We start from the raw sequence: 22,450 nt of genomic DNA, 5'->3' as shown, positions 1-22,450 counted from the left end.
CGTATTTTAGAATAATTTATTTAGGTGTACAGTGCATTCGGAAGGTTCAGACCCCTTCCCTGTTTCCAAATGTTGTTACGTTACAGCCTTATTCTAAAATGGATTGAATTATATTCCATCTACACACAATACTCCAAATTGACAAAGCGAACAGTTGACATTTTTGCACATTTATTACAAATAAAAAAACAGAAATACCTTATTTACATAAGTCTTCAGACCCTTTGCTATGGGACTAGGAATTGAGCTCAGGTGTATCCTGTTTCCATTGATCATCCTTGAGATGTTTCCATTGATCATCCTTGAGATGTTTCTACAACTTGGAGTCCAACTGTGGTAAATTCAATTGACTGGACATGATTTGGAAAGGCACACCCCTGTCTATATAAGGTCCCACAGTTGACAGTGCATGTCAGAGAAAAAACCAAGCCATGAGGTCGAAGGAATTGTCCGTAGAGCTCCGAAACAGGATTGTGTCAAGGCAGAGATCTAGGGATGGGTACCAAAAAAATTCTGCAGCATTGAAGGTCCCCAAGAACACAGTGGCCTCCACCATAATTGTAGGTAGGCTAAGTTGATCCTGGTGATGAAAAGGTTGTTACTGTCATGCAGCTGAGACTATAAGAAAACTAAATCAGGAAGCACCAGTGACTTGGTCAATAAAGAAGTGGTCAGATGACTCAGATGCTAAGCTACAGGACTGTTTTGCTAGCACAGACTGGATTATGTTCCGGGATTCTTCCGATGGCATTGAGGAGTACACCACATCAGTCACTGGCTTCATCAATAAGTGCATTTATGACATCATCCCCACAGTGACTGTATGTACATACCCCAACCAGAAGCCATGGATTACAGGCAACATCTGCACTGAGCTAAAGCGTAGAGCTGCCACTTTCAAGGAGCGGGACTCTAACCCGGACGCTTATAAGAAATCCCGCTATGCCCTCAGTCGAACCATCAAACAGCCAAAGCATCAATACAGGACTAAGATTGAATCATACCACACCGACTCAGACGCTCGTCGGATGTGGCAGAGCTTGCAAACTATTACAGACTACAAAAGGGAAGCACAGCGGCGAGCTGCCCAGTGACACGAGCCTACCAGACGAGCTAAATGACTTCTATGCTCGCGTCGAGGCAAGCAACACTGAAGCATGCATGAGAGCATCAGCTGTTCAAGACGACTGTGTGATCACGCTCTCCGTAGCCGATGTGAGTAAGACCTTTAAACAGGTCAACATTCGCAAGGCCGCAGGGCCAGAAGGATTACCAGGATGTGTACTCCAAGCATGCACTGACCAACTGGCAAGTGTCTTCACTGACATTTTCAACCTGTCCCTGACTTGAGTCTGTAATACCAACATGTTTCAAGCAGACCGCCATAGTTCCTGTGCCCAAGAACACTAAGGTAACCTACCTAAATGACTACCGATCCATAGTACTCACATCTGTAGCCATGAAGTGCTTTGAAAGGCTGGTCATGGCTCACATCAACACCATTATCCCACTCCAATTTGCATACCGCCCCAACAGATCCACAGATGATGCAATGTCTATTGCACTCCACACTGCCCTTTCGCACCTGGTCAAAAGGAACTCCTACGTGAGAATGCTATTCATCAATTACAGCTCAGCGTTCAACACCATAGTTCCCTCAAAGCTCATCACTAAGCTAAAGACCCTGGCACTAAACACCTCCCTCTGCAACTGGATTCTGGACTTCCTGTAAAAATACAAATAATATTATGCTCACTCAGCTGTGCCTCATAAGTAATACAACAAATTATCTATTACCAGTGTGATCATACACCTAAAATTTGAAAATATAATTTCTAAAAGGTCTGAGAAGAACAGCATTGGCAGGGCAAACCAGGCATAGCCAACACACAGTGATAATGTATTGGGCCAATAGCCTACTGCACAAACCTCATTGAAAACAGAACTGTTTTTAATGAGTTAAAAAATGTAAGCCTATGCAACATTAAGTCATGTATTTTTTTTTTTTTTTTACCTGAGCGGTAGATCTCAGCTTGCATTTTAAATCAGAAAGTGATGTTCAATCAGAAAAGGTCAGTGACCACTGGTACAGTATATTGTGTTTACTCAAAGTAAATGGTTCTCAGGTGCCGTCTTTAGAACCCCCTTAAAACTATCCAATTAGACCAGAACACGTCAGTTTGAGTAGACTTAACCTGACAAGAGATCACAACAAGACTAAACATGCTCTTTGCAAATAGTCAACAGGATGGGAGCTGCCTGACAAATGTGTTGTAGGGAAGGTAACAAAGAGCCCCAAATGGTGTGTGTCCCTTTAGCCTACCTCATTCTAGCCAGCTAGCAGAATCATACAGTGTGTTACAACATCTGATGCTAGTGCCTCAGGCCATATTTATTTACTCACCAGATCAGTCATTCGTGTCAGTCTAAAAATGTCTATGGATAAAAATGAATTCCCTGTCTTATCTCTAGAAATAGCTCCAGATACTGGTATGTGCACCATAAAGGAGGACATCATTAAAATGGTGGGGTGGTATTCTTCGCTATGCAACTGTGGCACCTAGTGGACAAAGACGGACTTAAAAGTCAAACATTTACAATTATGTTACCTTTTTTTGCATTTCTTAGGCTACTTCGTTACCATAACAAACCTACCTGAAAAGCATTCAAAGAAAAGTCCAACAAAATACAGTCAGAATCACAATGACATCCAATGACAACTCATGCAACACAGTTAGAAATAGACTGAATGGTACTTGCATGTCCCGATGTTTGAAGTTAACGCAAGTTTTTGCACATTCAAGGCTAAGCCCTAGATATTTACTGAGAAGTTAGCTAGCTCATCCATAGGATGTCGCCGGATGTGTGACTTATGTTACTCCAGTGTATTCATTGTACTGGAACAGTAGAGGGCACTACTACTGGAGTCAACTATGGTCATGTCCATGTAAAAGGACCCATGAGCACCAACATGTGAAGTTTATAGAAGCATGTCAAATTGAGTGTCAAATGAAAGCTAAGTCTATATTCTTGAGAAATTAAGGTATATACACATTTTGCAACCATTTTCCATCCTAAAAATGTGGAATAAGCAAAGGCTTTGATTTGTGGTCAAACAGATGGAAAAGGGGTCTTAGAAAACATCTACCAGAAAAAACTACCGCAAATACATCAAAACACAATGATGTAGAAGTACAGACCCCTGCCAACTAATATCAACACTTATTAAGTTTTGGATAGATTGTTCTGCCTTCTGTAAGCACATTGCCTTGTGCCTTAAAAGTCTGTTACCCAAAACCTACATATCTTTAAGTTATTTTCTCAGTTCTCTCCCTCTTGAGGCGGGAGGATAATGAAAGATAACACAAGTAAAGGTAGACCTAAAAATTAGTTAGTGTTTTAACTGATATCAATTGTTTATGTATTATTAAGTGATTAAAACTCAATTCCGTTACCAACGGTACTTCCGAAAAAAAGAATTGGTAACGGAATTTCTGTAATTGAACTGGCTACAATGGGAAGTCATAGTAGTCACAGGAACAGCTGGGTTCCCAAGTTTGGATAGCACAGTAGAGTATAGAAGAGTTGAGTACACTATAATGTACTGTTTCATACTGAAGTATAATGTACTATACTCTACTGAGCTTTACTGTACTCTACTGAGCTCTACTGTTCTGTACTTTAATGTCCAAACTTGTGAAACATAGACGTCTATGATTGGTTCGGATTTGGTCCGGTCGAACCACATTGGTCTTGTTTGGGGGCAGAGCTAATTAAAATAATACCCAGTGTGTAGAATAATACCCAAATATGCAAAGAAGGATCATCAAAAAGAAAGAAAGGAGGACCAAGGCACTCTTCATATAATTAATTAAAATGCCTTTATTAGTATGGCATGTTCAATAGAAACAAATTTGTTTAAAAACCGACGCGTTTCGGCTGCATGGCCTTCGTCAGGGAGTACAGGCCTTCGTCAGGGAGTACAGGCCTTCGTCAGGGGGTACAGGCCTTCGTCAGGGAGTAGGCCATGCAGCCGAAACGCGTCGGTTTTTAAACAACTTTGAAGAGTGCCTTGGTCCTCCTTTCTTTCATTTTGATGACCAATTTACCCCTTTTACCAAAGAGCACCTTCTATCTACCAAAATATACTATAGTGTACCTTAGTAGCGCTTCCCTTCCTCCTCTTTCTACTATGCAAAGAAGGATATTGCATATTCATACATTTGTGTACCTATTTAGGATACATCACCATGAAGAGAATGACATTCACATCCATAACTATGCATTTCTGTGTGGTACAGATCAGGGACCCATGATGTCATTCCGTTACCGCAATTCCATTACAGGATTGTAAACCACTTCACCTACTGTGGTTCAATAACCAAATGTTGTTGTTGTTTAAGTCGAGTTGTCATGTCATAGCAGACACCCCATTGTTCCTGCAGACATGTTGAATCTTCATTTGGAGCAGTTATTTCACAGAAAACATAGACACATGAAAAACTGAGGGAGATTTTATAGACATTCTGTTACCAAACTTTGCATCTGCACAATTCTTCCAGTAAATGTGTGACACACACAGGTGTCTAATCATGGCTTGATATCATTGGTTAATTCTCAAATGTAAAAATAACATACCAAAAACATGAATGGATAGCATACGATCATAGATACAATTTGGCTACATAGGCCTACAAACATTTACAATGCTGCCTGGATCTTTAATTGAAAGACTCTTGCTCCCGTCGGTCTCATTTACTGAAGGGAGCAAGAGTCTTTAAATTAAAGATCCAGGCAGTCTCTCGTTTTATCAATAAATTGTCCCTTCGGTCTCAACGTAGACTTTGATCTGAAGCCATTCTTGTGATTATTGTGATTTTGCCATTGTAAATGTTTGTAGGCCTATGTAGCCAAATTGTATCTATGATCGTATGCTATCCATTCATGTTTTTGGTATGTTGTTTTTACATTTGAGAATTAACCAATGATATCAAGCCACACCCGGCCATGATTAGACACCTATGTGTTTCCTTTGACACTATATAAACTAGTCACCCTGCAGTGTTTGTCATTATACCCTGATGAAGACAGCTTGTATGCCCAAACCTTGGTCATTAGGTTATTAAATTATTGCATCTGAGCTCCTAGAGTGTGCGGCTCTACTTTAATTTTTCAATTGTTAAACTTTTAAATCAATTGTTTTTGTTTGGCATACATTTTAAGAGTCTCGGCGCAATTCTGTTACCGTGGGATTGCCCCTATCCAAAAGCAGTATTACTGGGGGATGATCCTGCTTAAAGGATTTGAGCGCCTTCCCCACTGGAAATACTTCAGAGATCAGAAAGGAACCCCATGACCACAACATAATGACTCTCACAGGCATTGTCTACACCTGAGTCTGATCCATCTTTCTCTCAGAGAGATCAAGAGCGAGAGAGGGGGAGGGAGAGAGAGAGCACTATCTCATCCCGTCCTGCTCACCTGTTTTGTGTCTAGATTCTAAGTCTAAGACATGTTGATACATACTCAACCTGAGCCATATATTGAGGCCTTATGTTCATTAGGGTTTTATGTTAATAATAAAACATATGGCCAAATAATTATTTGAAATAAAATACAATTGTATTTGTTCAAACAAGAAGGTCCTACATAGGCAGTCCAACCCCATTAGGTGGCAGCGCTGAACCAGGTTGTTGTAAAAAGGTAAGCTACCATTCTTTTTAACATTACCAAGTAAAGTACTGAATGATGAAGGGAAAAAATTTAAATGCCTTTGTGTGTGTCTGAGAGAGAGAAAGGGGGGGGGGGGGGGGTGAGCAAGAGAGAGGCCAGGAAACAACCTGCCTGGAGGTGTGAGCCCAACCCAGCTGGCAGGGAAACAGTGGTCTGATGAGAGAGGAGAGGAGATTTACGAGGAGCTGTGACATGTAGCGCCCTCCTCCTGCCTGCAGAGACAGAGTCCACACGGAACACACCACTGACTCCCCCACACAGCAGCCAGAGCCAGGGTAGAGGAACAGAACAGTACCAGAGCACTACATTATCACCTCAATGCTGCTGGGCTGTTCTTCTGCTCATCTTTGTAGAGAAACAAAGACGGTTTCTTTTTTTATCTGATGAATTCAACTACCGGTAATTGTGTTGCGGGAATAGGTGTGTAGATGTATGCTAGTGTGTCACAGGAGTGGGTCATTTGATAACTGTGTAATTTTATCCTCAGACAAATTACTACTACAAAGGCTCTAGAGACCTTCATGTTACCATAGGTGGATGAGGCAGACTAGATGAAGGAACAGTTTAAAGGATGGGTGTCCTGGTAGGTGAGGGGGTTCCCCTTTCTGCCTCCTCCTACCCCTGACTACTAGTCAACAACACAGATGTAAGGGTGCATGGCTCTTCCTTGGGCCTTGATGCCCTATAAAAGACCAGAGACCACAAGTACAGTAACCGAAAGATAATAGCGAGGAAGGAACATTGTCACGTGGTTAAGAGCAAACACTTTGAGAATGTTGGACTCTATCAATGATGACCCAAGTGCTGCACTGTGGTTGGCAGTGTTCTGCACTGGGACTCAAACACAATACAGTCCTTGATGCAATGTGATTCAGCAGCAATGCCTCATCTCTTACCGCTCCAACTCCAACCCACTTTTATCCGACAGAAAAGGAGAGGTAGTCTACAGCAGCGGGTACTGTAAAAACACATCAGGACAACACTTTGCTTTTGTGGAGTTTGACAGTTAGGTAGATACAGTGCTTTCAGAAAGTGTTCAGACCCCTTGACTTTTTCCACATTTTGTTACGTTTTACAGCCTTATTCTAAAATGTATCAAATATACTTTTTTTCAGCAATCTACACACAATAAGGAAAACAGTTTTTGTAATTTTTGCAAATGTATTAAAAATAAAAAGCAGATATCTTATTTACATAAGTATTCAAACCTTTTGATATGCGACTAGAAATTGAGCTCAGGTGCATCCTGTTTCCATTGATCATCCTTGAGATGTTTCTACAACTTGATTGGAATCCAACTGTGGTAAATGTAAGTGATTGGACATGATTTGGAAAGGCACACACCTGTCTATATAAGGTCCCACAGTTGACAGTGCATATCAGAGCAAAAACCAAGCCACGAGGTCGAAGGAATTGTCCATAGAGCTCCGAGAAAGGATTGTGTCGAGGGCACAGATCTGGGGAAGGGTATCAAAAAATGTCTGCAGCATTGAAGGTCCCCAAGAACACAGTGGCCTCCATCATTCTTAACTGGAAGAAGTTTGGAACCACCAAGATTCTTCCTAGAGCTGGCAGCCCAGCCAAACTGAGCAATCGGGGGAGAAGGGCCTTGGTCAGCGAGGTGACTAAGAACCCGATGGTCACTCTGACAGAGATCCAGAGTTCCTCTGTGGAGATGGGAGAACCTTCCAGAAGAACACTCATCTCTGCAGCACTCCACCAATCAGGCCTTTATGGTAGACTGGCCAGACGGAAGCCACTCCTCAGTAAAAGGCACACGACAGCCCGTTTGCCAATAGGGATCCTAAAGGACTCTCAGACCATGGGAAACATGGTTTCTCTGGTCTGGTCTGATGAAACCATGAAACCAAGGAAACCAAGGTTGAACTCTTTGGCCTGAAAGCCAAGCGTCACGTCTGGAGGAAACATGGCACCATCCCTACGGTGAAGCATGGTGGTGGCAGCATCATGCTGTGGGGATGTTTTTCAGCGGCAGGGACTGGGAGTATAGTCAGGATCAAGGCAAAGATGAACGGAGCAAAGCACAGAGAGATCCTTGATGAAAACCTGCTCCAGAGCACTCAGGACCTCAGACTGGGGTGAAGGTTCACCTTCCAACAGGAAAACGACCCTAAGCACACAGCCAAGACAATGCAGAAATGGCTTCGGGAGAAGTCTCTGAATGTCCTTGAGTGGCCCAACCAGAGCCCGGACTTGAACTTGATCTAACATCTCTGGAGAGACCTGAAAATAGCTGTGCAGCAAAGCTCTCCATCCAACCTGATAGAGCTTGAGAGGATCTGCAGAGAAGAATGGGAGAAACTCCCCAAATACAGGTGTGCCAAGCTTGTAGTGTCATACCCAAGAAGCTGTAATCGCTGCCAATGGTGCTTCAACAAACTACTGATTAAAGGGTCTGAATACTTATTTAAATGTTATATTTTCGTTTTTTTTATTTCTAATACATTTGCAAAAATGTATGAACACCTATTTTTGCTTCATCATTATGGGTTATTGTGTGTAATACATTTGAGAATAAAGCTCTAAAGTAACCAAATTTCAAGCGGTCTGAATACTTTCTGAACGCACTGTATGCAGCCTAGATTTCCCACGTCTCATATAGGGCTCTTTTTTTCCTTTTTCTTTTCTACCACCTAGGCTACGGCTACACCGGATAGTAGGTCTGAAGTGATGTAAACACTACTCTATTGCTACTTTGAAAACATGCCTGTCAGCCTGTCTAGAATAAAGAGATGTGTGTGATGTTTCTGCTCTGATTGGAGAGAATAAAAGGAGGAATGTTTGTGATAAAGCACTCATTCTCTACTGTAGAAAATGCGCACGCACAGGTCGTGTATGCCTGCTAAAATGTAGTCTGGAGAAATACAACATTGGTAATAACAATGTTATAGGCTAAATGTAAAAAATTATATTTCCCATGTATCTACAGCCAACCTACCAAGTGACTTTTGCAGAATGTAGTGCTGAGCCATTAAACTCATTAACCAGCATCAGTTCAAACACCTGAACTCATCATGAGAGGCCAGTGGCTCATGGGTCTGTGTACCCACATCCATACCAACACATGCAGTCAGAGGCGGCCCTAGCTTTTTGGGTGCCCTACGCAAAATTTTGTTACGTTTTATTTACAATAAGTGTCTGCAAAATGACAACACATTATTTACCATTAATTTCTATTGGGCACAAAATAATCTCAAACACAACCAAAACAAACCACAAATGCCTCCAACACATTTGTAGAGTCACAAGCTTGATGTAGTCATTGTGTGCTATGAATATGGGACCAAATACGTAACTTTTGACTACTTTAATACACATAAGTGAATTTGTGCTAATACTTTTGGTCCCCTAAAATGGGGGGACTATGTACAAAAAGTGCTGTAATTTCTAAATGGTTCACGCAATTTGGATGCAAATACCCTCAAATTAAAGCTGACAGTCTGCGCATTAAACTCAGTCATTGTATCATTTCAAATCCAAATTGCTGGAGTACAGAGCCAAAACAACAACAAAATTGTCACTGTCCCAATACCTTTGGAGCTCAATGTATATTGGAAATCGATCTGTGGCCTACAGAAGGGGGGCCGCCAGTTGCCCATCCCTGATGTATAGGATGAGTAATTGAGACCTGGGTGTGTAAGCTTACACCACCAGAGTGATTGGCATGCATGATTCTATTCATAAACTGAGACAAGTCGCTCTCCTCCTCCTAGGTGTATTCAATGTCTTTAAACAGCTGACTAAGAGCATATCAAAAACGTTGCTATGGTTCCTATGGCAAGACCTCTGTTTAGTTCATGTTTGCTTGTCGGTAGATGTTGAAATAGCTCTTGGCCCGAGAAAGTATATTCCTGCTTAGACATGTTACATTAATTGTCTAAAAGTGTTGCAAAACGAACATTGAAGATTTTGAATGCAGCCCAAAATGGCCAAACAGTGGTGAACACCACTTCTGATGTGAATGCATTGTATTGATGCTGGTGTGCCGCATAGCATCATCAATAAAAAACACAACAACATATACATTAAAACAATGTTATCAGCAATATCCTTTTTAATTACACAATGCCATCATTTTGCTTACCTAAATATTTGATGTGGAACCCTCGCGGAGGATTGAGAGACCTCCTCATCCATCCCTCTCTGAGAACCTCCAGGTGATCCTCTTTACCCTGGATCAACAGCACGTGCTCGTCAATCCAGCCCAGGAAAAACGTGTCCGATATGGCGTCCGATATTCTTTGATTCCAAACGTGCTGTGTGTTCTCAGCTTTAAAATCCGCAAAAATCTCATAACCGGTGTGATGGCGCGGCAATTCGTCGCTCTCAGACACACCAGTCGAATCACCCTTGCCTATCCGAGTCAATACGATGGCCAGGGAGTGCGGCGCTATCTGCAGAAAAGACTCCATTGTCGAGTTGTCCTAAGTCGTGAACGTTAAGTCATGAACAACATCAAACATGACACCATTCCGTTTTATACATAAATCCGAGTAGGGTAGCTAGGCAGACGACTTTGTTCTGTAACGAAGACATAGCACACATTCCACAGTAGGCTACACAGCTCCTATTTTTTTCTATCCAGCCTCGTCAAGGCAACGTACCTGTCTGATGTTTTATGTCGAACGTACTCCTCCAATAAATCGAAATGACATCCACGTCTCAACCCAGGACGAATTGTATCGAATTCGACTACAAATTGGTAGCTAATAATTTAATCTAACAGAGAACGGTTACCGAGGATTCGATCTCGTGGGACACCTGTCCTTACTGCACCGCACTCAAGCTCGTGCCATCGCCTATTGTATATTGAAGGTAAATCCCTTCTTACCTTGCTAGCAAAGGGAGTCCAATTTCAAGGTACCGGTGATCTTTCTCCAACAGGCAAGGTAAAATCCTTGCAGAAATCCTCAGGCGGGCCTCCAAGGTGTTATTACGCCACCTGCAGGCTGCTGTTCGCAGATAAACTTGAGTAAAGGTTGTTTCTTGTTGCACAGTGCAGCTGGTGCCAGCCAACCAGACAAAAATACCACTGTTCAGGCATAGGGCCTATAAAATAGATTCTGTAGCTGTCCATGAACAAAACCCCTAAACTTATTGAGAAGATGCAAATTAACAACTTTTATATCTCTTCTAGCTCTACTGTCCCAAAGAAATGGTTGACACCCCATCCGTCCATTTCAATTGTGTTTATTGGAAACCAGTGTATTAAACCAGTGCATTGTCACCTATACAAGATTATCTAGTAAAGTAAAGTTTGGCTACTCTATGTGTGACTCATCCTAACACAATGTGTACATACATGCCAAGCACTCAACACGTGTCCTATGGTTGGAGGGCATATATGAGGGAGATAATCATATATAACTCACCTTACCTCTCTTGACTTTTGGGGGGTCTAAGTCAGCCTATGAGCAACCCTATTGGTTTAGGTATTACCACATGCTGGTCCCTTTTGGTCCTGCACCTGACCTAGGCCAGCGATCAGTTGTCATGAGCCCGAGGAGCATCAGACAGACGTGAGACTGCCCACACAGCCGGAATAGACCAAAGTCAGTCCTTACAGTGTAGATAAGTAAGTCCTTACAGTGTAGATAAGTAAGTCCTTACAGTGTAGATAAGTCAGTCCTTACAGTGTAGATGAGTGAATTCAGTGAAGGGAATACAGTGAAGCAAAAGTCCATACTTTCTCTACAGTACAAATATGACAGATTTATTACAGTCTAGAATGTTTAACAGATGATATCTGTCACGTGTATGGTGTTATTACCCCTGAAATCTAAAGCGTGAGTGGGTGAAATGTCTGTCCATGCCAGATTCAAACCAGATTAAAAAAGATAACTAAAATACCTCCCAGATAGGCCTTTTTGGCAGGATGCCAGGGTAGTGTATCGTAACATGTTGTTTCCCTTACTAGGTTCAGGTTTCTCTTGGACATGTTCCTGGATTTTCCTCTCTAAAGGGCACTGATATAAAGAGCATATGGAAATAGTATAAATTTCAAAGCTGTGGTGAGAAAAACAGGCTTACACCTGGATTGAGCTCCCACCAGGAAGAAAGTGCCAACAGCAGGCTGATATGATATCACAATAAGTGATCAGATGACTTTGATTGCCATCTCTGCCCCTAAAATCACGTACTTTGGCAAAAGGTGAACGAGAGTTCAGTACAAAGAGAAGACTGCACGTAAGCAAGACGACCCAAACTTCAACCCCTAACGCTAACTTCAACCGCTAACCCTAGATTCATGTCCATATCCCAGTATAACCCTAACCCTAGCTTCATGTCCATATCCCAGTATAACCCTAACCCTAGTCTTTACCACAACCTTAACCCCAGCTTCATGTCCACATCCCAGTTCAACCCTAACCCTAGTCTTAACCTTAACCCCAGCTTCATGTCCACGTCCCAGTTCAACCCTAACCCTAGTCTTTACCACAACCTTAACCCCAGCTTCATGTCCACGTCCCAGTTCAACCCTAACCCTAGTCTTTACCACAACCTTAACCCCAGCTTCATGTCCACGTCCCAGTTCAACCCTAACCCTAGTCTTTACCACAACCTTAACCCCAGCTTCATGTCCACGTCCCAGTTCAACCCTAACCCTAGTCTTTACCACAACCTTAACCCCAGCTTCATGTCCACGTCCCAGTTCAACCCTAACCCTAGTCTTTACCACAACCTTAACCCCAGCTTCATGTCTACGTCCCAGTTCAACCCTAACCCTAGTCTTAACCACAACCTTAACCCCAGCTTCATGTCCACGTCCCAGTTCAACCCTAACCCTAGTCTTTACCACAACCTTAACCCCAGCTTCATGTCCACGTCCCAGTTCAACCCTAGTCTTTACCACAACCTTAACCCCAGCTTCATGTCCACGTCCCAGTTCAACCCTAACCCTAGTCTTTACCACAACCTTAACCCCAGCTTCATGTCCACGTCCCAGTTCAACCCTAACCCTAGTCTTTACCACAACCTTAACCCCAGCTTCATGTCCACGTCCCAGTTCAACCCTAACCCTAGTCTTTACCACAACCTTAACCCCAGCTTCATGTCCACGTCCCAGTTCAACCCTAACCCTAGTCTTTACCACAACCTTAACCCCAGCTTCATGTCCACGTCCCAGTTCAACCCTAACCCTAGTCTTTACCACAACCTTAACCCCAGCTTCATGTCTACGTCCCAGTTCAACCCTAACCCTAGTCTTTACCACAACCTTAACCCCAGCTTCATGTCCACGTCCCAGTTCAACCCTAACCCTAGTCTTAACCTTAACCCCAGCTTCATGTCCACGTCCCAGTTCAACCCTAACCCTAGTCTTTACCACAACCTTAACCCCAGCTTCATGTCCACGTCCCAGTTCAACCCTAACCCTAGTCTTTACCACAACCTTAACCCCAGCTTCATGTCTACGTCCCAGTTCAACCCTAACCCTAGTCTTTACCACAACCTTAACCCCAGCTTCATGTCCACGTCCCAGTTCAACCCTAACCCTAGTCTTAACCTTAACCCCAGCTTCATGTCCACGTCCCAGTTCAACCCTAACCCTAGTCTTTACCACAACCTTAACCCCAGCTTCATGTCCACGTCCCAGTTCAACCCTAACCCTAGTCTTAACCACAACCTTAACCCCAGCTTCATGTCCACATCCCAGTTCAACCCTAACCCTAGTCTTAACCTTAACCCCAGCTTCATGTCCACGTCCCAGTTCAACCCTAACCCTAGTCTTTACCACAACCTTAACCCCAGCTTCATGTCCACATCCCAGTTCAACCCTAACCCTAGTCTTAACCACAACCTTAACCCCAGCTTCATGTCTACGTCCCAGTTCAACCCTAACCCTAGTCTTTACCACAACCTTAACCCCAGCTTCATGTCCACGTCCCAGTTCAACCCTAACCCTAGTCTTTACCACAACCTTAACCCCAGCTTCATGTCCACGTCCCAGTTCAACCCTAACCCTAGTCTTAACCACAACCTTAACCCCAGCTTCATGTCCACGTCCCAGTTCAACCCTAACCCTAGTCTTAACCTTAACCCCAGCTTCATGTCTACGTCCCAGTTCAACTCTAACTCTAGGGATCCCCCACCTCTTGATTTCCCAGTAACACCATTTGGTTTCTTCTTTCTTCACCTGGATCCTGTTTTCTCCATCACTGACAAAGGGCAGTTCATTTTTCCTATATCTGACAACCTCTGTGGAATGTTTGAAATTCACATAAAGGAATAACAGGCCTTCAACGATGCACATAGTTAGTCTGCATCTCACCAGCAGAGGGGGGTGCATTGTAGATTTAGACCAGTGGTATCCAAACCTTTTCAGCAAGGAGCCCATTTTTATGGCATAAAATCATTTTATTTGTCACATACACGTGTTTAGCAGATGTTATTGCGGGTGTAGCGAAATACTTGTGTTTCTAGCTTCAACAATGCAGTAATATCTAACAGGTAATATCTAACAATACACACAAATCTAAAGTAAAGGAATGAAGAATATATATATAAATATTTGGACGAGCAATGTCAGAGTGGCATATAATAGGATAGAATACAGTAATCTAGGTTTATACACCGTTCTCCTCTGAAAGCTGATGCTCCTTTACCACATCAATATTTTGGTTATTTTTGACAGGTCCTTTCCTTGTGCTTACATCTGGGCCAGCACCTACAGTACACACAAGTGATTAAATAAAGAGATAACGTTATTAGTATTAGGTTGTGTGTGTGTAAATGCATGTGTGCGTGTATCAGACTCACCAGCAGTGGACTGTCTGTATTTGGGTGAGGTCCTCTGGCAGGTCAGTCTCCTGTGTCTCAGGCATCAGGTCAGTCTCCTGTGTCTCAGGCATCAGGTCAGTCTCCTGTGTCTCAGGCATCAGGTCAGTCTCCTGTGTCTCAGGCAGCATTAGATTAATCATCAGGTCAGTCTCTTGTGTCTCAGGCAGCAGTAGATTAATCATCAGGTTAGCAGTCAGTTGGGAGGCCCATCAGGATATAAGACAGTCCTGTCAGAGGTCCCTGAGGAGCAGCAGAAGTTAACTAAACATACCATTTTGGGATATTGCTTTTTTTAACCAACTCAAGTGTGTCAAGGATACAACGATGAATGCTGCATTACACATCCCCGCAGCAATGTTACAACATCTAGTGGAAAGCCTTCCCAGAAGAATGCAGGCTGTTATAGCAGCAAGGGGGGACCAACTCCATATTAATGCCCATGATTTTGGAATGAGATGTTCGACGAGCAGGTGTCCCCACATACTTTTCTAGTGTACCTTGTTCATATTCCACAAGTGTTACCAAAATAAACAAAACACATTCTCTATTGTTTGAATTTATTTAGCCAACTCTTTTCAGACACTGCACGAAAGACTATTAGTCATTGTGTGGTGAAGAAGCCTTTACATGTTTCACCAAACTGACATTACTCCTGGTTATCAATCAATCATTACAATGAATTATTAAAACATTACCAACTTACTAGTAAATCAAAAAAATACAAAAACAAAGGACAGCTTGCCTCACCAGGTCAGCTTGCCTCACCAGGTCAGCTTGCCTCACCAGGACAGCTTGCCTCACCAGGACAGCTTGCCTCACCAGGTCAGCTTGCCTCACCAGGACAGCTTGCCTCACCAGGACAGCTTGCCTCACCAGGACAGCTTGCCTCACCAGGACAGCTTGCCTCACCAGGTCAGCTTGCCTCACCAGGACAGCTTGCCTCACCAGGTCAGCTTGCCTCACCAGGACAGCTTGCCTCACCAGGACAGCTTGCCTCACCAGGTCAGCTTGCCTCACCAGGACAGCTTGCCTCACCAGGACAGCTTGCCTCACCAGGACAGCTTGCCTCACCAGGACAGCTTGCCTCACCAGGTCAGCTTGCCTCACCAGGACAGCTTGCCTCACCAGGACAGCTTGCCTCACCAGGACAGCTTGCCTCACCAGGACAGCTTGCCTCATTCTTCACCTGTGCATTTCCTTTCTGCTTCAGGCCATCCCGAGAATCCTGGTTCATGCCCATGCTAGAGGGCGAGATAGGACTGTTTAAAGAGGTGGGACAATAGACTGAATAGGTCAAATGTCTTACAGTAGTATCTCTTGACACGCCTATCTGCCGCTCTGTGACTGGCAACGCAAGTCTAGTGTTCAGAGGATCAAAACCGTAGTGTATCATGGGTAAATTGTGACTGACTGATCTACAAATAATAATAATAATGAGTAGTTATTTATGATGCAAGGTTCTTTGTAGATCAATCAGTCCCCTGCAATGTTGGCTGCAATGTCGAACAAGCCCAATAACCTGTTAGGGTTTGACCTGGTTGATCATTTCTGGTAGTTCCTCTCCTTTTGTTTCTGGTAGCAAAAAGTTCAACACACCAGTGATGACTGTGGTGGCTCCCATCAGCATGTAGGGTAGTATCTTGTTGTACGTGACTTCAATCAGAAGAAAGTGAGACAATTTATTTGAATCCAGAAATCACATAAATGTTAGCAAAATGTTTAGTCAATTGAATATTCGTACGCGCGCGAGACTCACCCATGTAGGCGATGTATGGAGACACAGTGCTACCTATTCTGGTAGCCATCGAGGTGGCACCCAAAGACATATTGTACACCACTGTGGGGAAGCGCTCCATGCCATACAGATAGACGCACATATGTCAGAGTCAAGGCCCGCGGGCCACATCCGGCCCGCGAGAAGGTTTTTTACGGCCCCTGGGATGATCTTGATTTATTATTAGAACCGGCCCGCAGACCGCAGCAAGCCGGCAGCCCGCAGATCTTTTACACGCACCAATACTACATTTCCCACAATGCAACGGTGACGCACCGAGCAGTAGGCTGCTTCATTTCAATATTTATTGGCACAGCAGTCGTCAGCATCACAGTAAAATTAACTTTCAGATACCCATCAAAAATGGCAAAACGGAAGGTGGACACTGAGAACCGGGGGTTTCAAACAAGGTGGGAGTCGGAGTATATGTTCACGGAGGTAGCTGGAAAACCTGTGTGTCTTCTGTGTGGAGAAAGTGTGGCGGTACTGAAAGAGTATAATCTGAGACGACATTATGAAACGAAACACGCGGACAAAAACAAGAATATGGACATGGAACAAAGGCTACAAAAGGCAGAGGAATTAAAACGAGGCCTCAAATCTCGACAGGCTCTGTTCAAAAAAGCCAAATCACAAGGCCAGGCTGCTGTCAAGGCCAGTTTTATTTTAAAACGAGGCCTCAAATCTCGACAGGCTCTGTTCAAAAAAGCCAAATCACAAGGCCAGGCTGCTGTCAAGGCCAGTTTTATTTTGGCAGAAGAGATCGCTAAATCAGCCCGGCCATTTACGGAGGGGGATTTCATCAAAAACTGCATGATTAAAGTTTGTGACGAAGTTTGCCCAGAAAAAAGGCAACTCTTTTTAAATGTGAGTCTGAGCAGAAACACCATTGCCGAGAGAGTAGACCAGTTGTCCATCAATCTAAAAGAGCAGCTTGTGAAAAAGGGAAAAGATTTCATTGCATATTCCTTGGCTGTGGATGAGAGCACCGACATTTCTGACATTGCCCAGTTGTCAATTTTCATCCGCGGAGTGGACTCCAGCCTAAGCGTGACAGAGGAGTTTTTGGCTTTACGTCCTATGCATGGCACAACTACGGGGCATGATTTGTATGAAGAGGTGTCAAGATGTGTAAATGAGATGGAGCTGCCTTGGGAAAAACTCGTGGGTTTGACAACCGACGGAGCACCTGCGATGTGTGGACACAGGAGCGGACTGGTGGCGAAGATACGGGAAAAGATGCAAGAGGAAAACGCGACAGGTGAGCTGACAGCTTATCATTGTATCATACACCAGGAAGCGTTGTGCGGTAAAGCCTTGAAAATGGAGCATGTAATGAGCATCATCACGCGCACAGTTAACTTTATCAGAGCCAAAGGTTTGAATCACCGCCAGTTCAAGGCATTTCTGACGGAGTTAGAAACGGAGCATGGTGATTTGCCTTATCACACAGAGGTGCGATGGCTAAGCCAGGGAAAGGTGCTTCAAAGATGTTTCGAGCTTCGTGAGGAGATTTGTCTGTTCTTGGACAGCAAAGGGAAAGACACAACACAACTCCGAGACGAAATGTTTCTGTGTGAAATGGCTTTTCTGTGTGACATTACGAGTCATCTGAATGCAATGAACTTGCAGCTGCAGGGTCGGGATCATGTCATCTCTGATATGTACAGTACAGTGAAGGCATTTAAAACCAAACTGACTCTGTGGGAGACGCAGATGCGGAAAGAAAATTTGAGCCACTTTCCCAGCTGCCAGACCATGAAAGAGAAGCTCTCTACCAGTGCGTTCCCGAGCGCACAGTTGGCTGATAAAATAGGTATGCTTGCCGCTGACTTTCGACGCCGATTTGCTGACTTTGAAGCACAAAAAAGCAGGTTGGAACTGCTCGGTAACCCATTTGCTGTTGACGTGGAAAGCTCACCACCAAACCTCCAAATGGAGTTGATTGACCTCCAATGCAATGATGCACTGAGGGCAAAATATGCGGCAGTGGGTGCTGCGGAGTTCGCCCGTTTCCTCCCCGACACAATGCCCCAGCTGCGCATCCAGGCTGCTCAAACGTTGTCTATGTTTGGCAGCACATACCTGTGTGAACAACTGTTTTCTTTGATGAACCTGAACAAAACATCACACAGAAGTCGACTTACTGCTGAACACCTCCACTCAATTCTGAGGATTTCCTCAGCTCAGAGCCTTACCCCGAACATTGATGAACTTGTGGAAAAGATGGGACACCACCAAGTATCACCCTCAACCTCAAACAAGTGAACATTACTGTGCAATCACATATTTAGAGTTTTTACTCAGTTCAAGTTTAAAAGTTAAAGTTTAATATTTGTTTTCACTGCATGTTACTTCTCCTTAAACAAAGTGTTGTTTTTGATTAATAGATTTTTGCACTTTATTTTATTGTATTTCAATCCAATTATATTTTAAAAATATTTCAGTTGAGTGGATGATAGAAAATTGCTATTATTGTTTTTTTCTTTGAAGTAAATTTAGCCCACTTTTGCTAAAATAGAAAATATAGGCTACTGATGGTGCCTTGAATACCGGTTTCTTTCATTTAATGTTCATGTTATGGGGATTTTTATATAAAGGAAATTTGTCTTTTGTGTCTGTTGAAAATTAAAGATTACTGACAGAGCCATAAGAAAATATTGCTTTATTTATCTGATCATATTGGAATATATTTGTTAGGTTTTCAGTAGGTTCAATTAGGTTCACTAGACTATATGCGTCATTTAAAAATTTTTCAATGAACATTCGAACAGTCCGGCCCTCGGCTTGTAGCTAAATTTTTTATTTGGCCCTCCGTCCATTTGACTTTGACACCCCTGAGATAGAGGAATCCAAACGCTCCAGTGACATCCATTTTCCCAATCATCACCAGGGTCAGAGACAGGGCATGTAGGTCTGACAAGGACAGAAACAAAAAGTACTTTAAAATCACTTATAGTGCAGGCCGATGAAGAATGATGATGATCTAGAGACACTGCAACGTGCCAAAATTAAAGCTGCCAGCAACAAGTCGGGGACCTAGCAATGTTCTGCTTACAGTCCTGCTAGCTCAACCGTTCAGAAGTGATAGTTCTAATTGATGCAAGCCCTCACTTGGCCTGCAGTGGCCATCTTTGTCTTTTGAGACATCAATTTCTTTATGATGGGCAAATTTTTCTGCCATCTTAGGAGATACGGATTGCTGCTTTGCCTGCTTTTGACCAATCCCCTGAGCAAACATACCAAATAATTTACTCATCCAAAGAAACGTAAAAAGTTTGTGAAACTGGCTAAACCCAGGCAGTAGTGTTTTTAGTTTCTGACAGGATGGACATTAAAATCTCAAAGGCACTTGCCCTTTGGTCACTTGCCTAAAAAGGCAAAAATCCTATCTGACATCTCAGTATGCTTAATGCAAGATTGCCATTTTCGCTGAAGGCAAAAATCTTGAGACACCTACTGTCTGACACTCAACTGCACTTACCTGACAGTTCTAACAATGTGCTCTTGACTTGCCCAAAGGGTAAGTGCCTTTGAGATTTTAATGTCCATCCCAGCAGAACAACAGTGTTTCTGTCTGAAACTAAAAACAATCTATTTCCTGGGTTTAGCCAGTTTGACAAACCTTTCATGTTTCTTTGGACAAGTACTACTCAATCAGTACCAATGTTGGTATGCCAGTTACTCTTGTTGTGGTCTACAATCTTGCAAAGTTGTATAAAATTGACCAATCGGAAATGGGCATAATATAAATACGGAAGACCTGCAACAATAACAATAGGATGCTAGTAGAACCCCTAATAAAATACTTCCAATAAAGGTCCCACAACAGTTAAAGTGTCTATATAGGGGTATTCTATCCATCTCCTCACTGTGTGCCCTGTAGCCCATCCCTGTGGGTGGTGCGGTGGGAGGGGTCATACCTTCAGGGCTGTGGATGGAGCGGTGGGAGCCAGTTTGTGCTGTTCTGTGAAGGGAGTAGTACACAGCGTTGTAGGAGATCTTCAGTTTCTTGGCAATTTCTCGCATGGAATAGCCTTAATTTGTCAGAACAAGAATAGACTGACGAGTTTCAGAAGAAAGTAATTTGTTTCTGGTGCACCGGTTTCAGTGTGTCAATTTCTGCAACGCTGCTGAGTTTTTCACACTCAACAGTTTTATGTGTGTATCAAGAATGGCCCACCACCCAAAGGACAACCAGCCAACTTGACACAACTGTGGGAAGCATTGGAGTCAACATGGGTCAGCATCCCTGTGAAACGCTTTCGACACATTGTAAAGTCCATGCCCCAACGAATTTAGGCTGTTCTGAAGGCAAAGGTGTGGGGTGCAGCTCAATATTAGGAAGACGTTCCTAATGTTTTGTACAATCAGTGTATTTATGCCTTAGCATTACATGCATCATGTACTCAGTATAACACGCTGTTCCCATGACTTGAATGCAGCAACCTTGAATCATTTGGAGTTGCATCGTACTCCATTCCCTATGAGGAAGAAACAAAGTTACTGCGTTATTTGCTTCTGTTTTGTCTTGTATTACAGCAGGTTGGATATGGCTTGACTCACCAAAGGTAAAAGAAGCACAGTAATTGGCAATCTGTCCCATCCCTACGATAAACTACAAGGCACAGAACATCTTCCAGATGTTGGAGGCAGCCTGCAGTATACTGAAGATGGTCTGGAGTGCCATAGTAGCAAAGAAAATGAACCTCCTACCATACCTGATGAGAAGAGAAAAGTTGCACTTGCTTGCTGTGTGAGCATCATTATATAATATTGAGAAATCAGAGACTTGCTGTACACTTGATGTACAGCTCTAGAGATATTGGGGCTGCAATAAAAAATAAATCCGTCATATAGTTTTCACTTTAGATGTAGGATCTTAATTTGATCACTCTCGTGTTGCTTAGAATTTTCCTTTACAGCAGGAAATGCAAACTTGTAGTGTATTTGAGGTTTAAAAAGGCTTCTAAAGTTTGTTATTTCCACCTTAAAACTTCAGACTTGATTTGTTGTAACAAAAAAATGTATCAACCCAAAAAATTTCCATTAATTATAATTCACATTTCCTGTTGCTGCAGGGTTATTTTCCTGCTGTAGCAAATTGTCTCAAATTAAGATCCTAAATCTGTACTTTGAACTAATGTAGTAAACATTCACTAACATCAAACTGTATAATTGAATATGTCTCATCATGTCTAAATGGTTCCTCATTTAAGCTGCATATTGTGGCATTATGTTTGCTCAGTAGATCCAGTTCGACAAGTCACATCATGTAGACAGTTATAATGATACCCTAGAAGATCAGACTGAGAACACACACCTTCGCCTGTATGAGGTCCTGGGTTTGGGCTCCCGAGTGGTCTAAGGCACTGCATCTCAGCGCAAGAGGCGTCACTGCAGTCGCTGGTTCGAATCCAGGCTGCATCACATCCGGCCGTGATTGGGAGTCCCATAGGGCGGTGCACAACTGGCACAGCGTTGGCCGGGGTAGGCCGCCATTGTAAATAAGAATTTGTTCTTAACTGACTTACCTAGTTCAATAAAGGTTCAATAAAAAATAAATAATTCCAGACACAAGAAATCCGGATAGCACTCTCAAAAATAATATTGTTACGGTGAAAGGAGCAATCCATGCATCGTCACACACCAGATTCCACTGTGGAAAGGCACAATGTGAGAATGATAATGCATCCATTTCCAGAGATCAGGGAAATATGCAAAGCTGTCATCAAGGCAAAGGGTGGCTACTTTGAAAAATCTCAAATGTATTTTGATTAACACTTTTTTTTTTTTTTTTTTTTTACATGATTCCATGTGTTATTTCATAGTTTTGATGTGTTCACTACTTTTCTACAGTGTAGAAAATTGTAAAAAGAAAGAAAATTCCTGGAATGAGGTGTCCAAACTTTTGACTGGTACTGTATAATTTTCTTTTGCCCAGAAAACTTTGGGGGTCAAATTACATCGTCCACTGGCTGCCCGTTGTCGATCCCTGCAATAGAGCAACCCTTCATCTCAATGTATTTGCTCATTACCACTGAGCAAATACTCCAAACATTGTATAAGGTGGGAACTTCCAATGGCACACCAATAAATTGGGAAATTGAAGCAAATATTTTACTTATCCCATGATGAGTCTCA

At 43.0% G+C, this 22,450-nt stretch overlaps 2 protein-coding genes across 3 annotated transcripts in view; one reads left to right on the top strand and one right to left on the bottom strand.

The window, feature by feature from the left end:
• Positions 1-10,666, bottom strand: part of LOC139581599 (storkhead-box protein 2-like) — a 112,961-nt gene extending 102,295 nt beyond the window's left edge. The window contains exon 1 of one of the 2 annotated variants that reach the window (XM_071411537.1): positions 10,586-10,666. Coding sequence is in view for 1 of the 2 variants with exons in the window: in XM_071411534.1 (XP_071267635.1) it covers positions 9,839-10,166 (328 nt within the window). In the remaining variant the exon portion in view is untranslated. Of the gene's footprint in view, positions 1-9,838; positions 10,565-10,585 lie in introns of those variants that run through there. The other variant, XM_071411534.1, reaches the window with a different exon arrangement.
• A 1,485-nt stretch (positions 10,667-12,151) lies between these two features.
• Positions 12,152-13,984, top strand: LOC139581909 (probable serine/threonine-protein kinase clkA). Its single transcript, XM_071412105.1, has one exon. It carries the CDS (start codon positions 12,152-12,154, stop codon positions 13,982-13,984), a length of 1,833 nt encoding a protein of 610 aa, XP_071268206.1.
• Positions 13,985-22,450: the final 8,466 nt, after the last annotated feature.

The sequence above is a fragment of the Salvelinus alpinus genome, chromosome 7 (assembly GCF_045679555.1).
Source record: "Salvelinus alpinus chromosome 7, SLU_Salpinus.1, whole genome shotgun sequence".
Lineage (NCBI taxonomy): Eukaryota > Metazoa > Chordata > Actinopteri > Salmoniformes > Salmonidae > Salvelinus > Salvelinus alpinus.
This window is presented reverse-complemented; position numbering and strand designations above follow the sequence as displayed.

What these genes read in the sequence shown, in the direction of transcription:
- LOC139581909 (XM_071412105.1), top strand. Translation starts at nt 12,152, where the DNA reads ATGTCCACGTCCCAGTTCAACCCTAACCCTAGTCTTTACCACAACCTT.